This window comes from Bidens hawaiensis, unplaced genomic scaffold, assembly GCF_021521415.1.
Source record: "Bidens hawaiensis isolate Kalapana, Puna unplaced genomic scaffold, B.hawaiensis_p1.1 tig00054503_1, whole genome shotgun sequence".
NCBI lineage: Eukaryota > Viridiplantae > Streptophyta > Magnoliopsida > Asterales > Asteraceae > Bidens > Bidens hawaiensis.
The window spans coordinates 34,026-36,346 of record NW_027499825.1 but is presented as its reverse complement, the minus strand read 5'-3'; the positions used below and the strand labels follow the sequence as shown (position 1 = coordinate 36,346).

At 37.0% G+C, this 2,321-nt stretch overlaps 1 protein-coding gene across 1 annotated transcript; it reads left to right on the top strand.

The window, feature by feature from the left end:
* The first annotated feature begins 630 nt into the window (after positions 1-630).
* LOC143600616 (putative O-methyltransferase 3) lies at positions 631-2,025 on the top strand. Its single transcript, XM_077078249.1, has 2 exons — positions 631-1,454; positions 1,568-2,025. The coding sequence occupies exons 1-2, from the start codon at positions 669-671 to the stop codon at positions 1,868-1,870; spliced, it is 1,089 nt and encodes a 362-aa protein (XP_076934364.1). The 5' UTR covers positions 631-668; the 3' UTR covers positions 1,871-2,025.
* The last annotated feature ends 296 nt before the right edge of the window (positions 2,026-2,321 follow it).

Genomic DNA, 2,321 nt, shown 5'->3' with positions numbered 1-2,321 from the left:
AAAAAACTAAAAAACGCCCCACCCGTAGCGGTGTGGGGACCGTTTTAGAGAGTAAAAGTTGGGGTGGGGGGTGGGGGTGGGGGTGGGGGGGGGGGGGTTGACGCTCTATTACATAGGCCCTTTATGATTTGATTTAGCTGAAAATGGTAGGTTTTGGTTGCTTTCTTCCTTGTAATCGGTTTTGATTTGTTCACGCGTTTTCAATTGAGTCTTGTTGATGATTCTTAGATCTCCCAGGTTCGAAGAGAATCATTTCTTGTTCGTGTGCATGACTCCATAGTTAAATGCTTTTCTTAAAATTGAAATTATGCAAGATTGTCGCTAAAGTACGTTTTTATTTTTCCTAAATGGGTATCATCAAATTTTTTTTCTTAAATTTTCTTTTGCTAATTGTAAAGCTAATTTAGTCATTTTATCCAGAAAAGCTAACATCTAGTGGAAACTGCATATGAAATTTAGAGAGTATTAATTTTGTAAAACTTTACTTCAATATATAATAAAACACATATAGGAAGAATTTAAATGATTTAGGTTTGTTTTTCTTATTTATCTTATAATGTAGTTTTCTGTTATGTTGATACTTTTGATTTGGAATTATTTTTAAACTTCCAACTTTTTATACAGAAGTATTTTCTATACGGCAAGTTGGATCTAAACTCTAAACCCAAATGGATCTCAACCAAAGTCAAGTAGAAGCAAATGAACTCTTTGAAGCTCAGGCTCGTATATACAGACATGTCCTCAACTATGCAACCTCCATGTCGCTTGGTTGCGCACTTGAACTTGAGATACCCGACGTCATTCATAATCATGGAAAACCGATCACTATTCAAGAACTCGTTTCAAAACTCAATCTCCCCATGGAGAAAACCCTTCATTTACAGCGCTTGATGCGGTTGCTTATTCACTCTAACTTCTTCTCCCTCACCAAATTTCATGATCAAGAAGACGAAGGATACGTTCTCACGACCGCATCCAAGTTATTAGTCAAGAACACGAGTGAAAACTCACAAATCCTACCGAATTTTGTACCATTCGCTAATTTGATCCTAGATCCTGTTTTTATAACTCCTTGGCAGTTCCTGGGGAAGTGGTTTCATGGAAACGAATCCACGGCTTTTGAGACTGCTCATGGGATTCCTCTGTGGGAATATGCTAACAAGAATCCTGGATTCAATGGATTGTTTAATGACGCGATGGCAAGTGATTCTAAGATGATGAGTTTGGTTGTCAAAGATTGTCATGAGATCTTTGAAGGTGTGGAGTCATTAGTTGATGTTGGAGGTGGAACTGGACTCAACGCTAAGATTCTCCTTGAAGCTTTTCCGCATATGACTTGCACTGTTTTCGACCTCCCGCATGTTGTTGCTGACAAGATTGATACTAGGAATCTCAAATATGTTGGAGGTGATATGTTTAACTCCATCCCATCTGCTGATGCCATCTTTTTTAAGGTAATCCGTTAAATGTTACTCTACGAGCTTATTACTGGTTACGTTTGTTTGTTTTATGACCGTGTTAAAGGGAATAACTAGCTTGTTGATAATGCTTGATATATTTGATGTAGAATGTTCTACATAATTGGAGTGATGATAGCGTGTTGAAGATACTGAAACGATGTCGGGAGGCTATTTTACTTGAAGGTGACAAAGGAAAAGTGATCATCATAGATATGGTGGTGGACGAAAAACATGACCGACACGAAATAACAGAAACCAAGATGGTTTTCGATGTCTTGATGATGGTTCTAGTAACCGGAAGAGAAAGGACCGAAGTTGAGTGGGAGAAACTGTTCTTGGAAGCTGGATTTAGTCGATATAAAATAACTCCCAACTTCGGGCTGAGGTCTCTCATGGAAGTTTTTGCTTAGATCTTTTCTTGATGTATCGAAAACGATATGTTAATTTTCGGTTTAATAAACGAGTGGTTAAACCCTAAACCATGAAATCGAAATTGTTTAAACTTGTATCAAACCTTATATAATGTATCGTTACTCGGCCTTGAACTATAATCGAATTTCCAAATTCCAAATTCCTAAAATTGAGACTCTTTAAACTTTGAAGACTGAAACTGGACATTTTGTCTAGTACTTGACTACTAGTTACTCAGCATATACCAGTTTGTTTTTTGAGTTGCCAGTTAATGGTTAAAGAGGTCAACACCGGTTAATAACTAGTTTGGGTATGAATGCCCAGGTTTTCAGTATTTGTACAATTTGGTTTATGTATATTTTTTGTACTTTCATGGTACCGATACCAAATGATAAAATTGATACGGTAGTCGATTTACACTTTTATTAGCTTGTTTCGGTATTGGTACCT

Coding starts and splice junctions, on each gene's coding strand:
- LOC143600616 (XM_077078249.1), top strand. CDS start 669: ATGGATCTCAACCAAAGTCAAGTAGAAGCAAATGAACTCTTTGAAGCT. Junction 1,455..1,567: donor CTGATGCCATCTTTTTTAAG/GTAATCCGTTAA, acceptor TATTTGATGTAG/AATGTTCTACATAATTGGAG.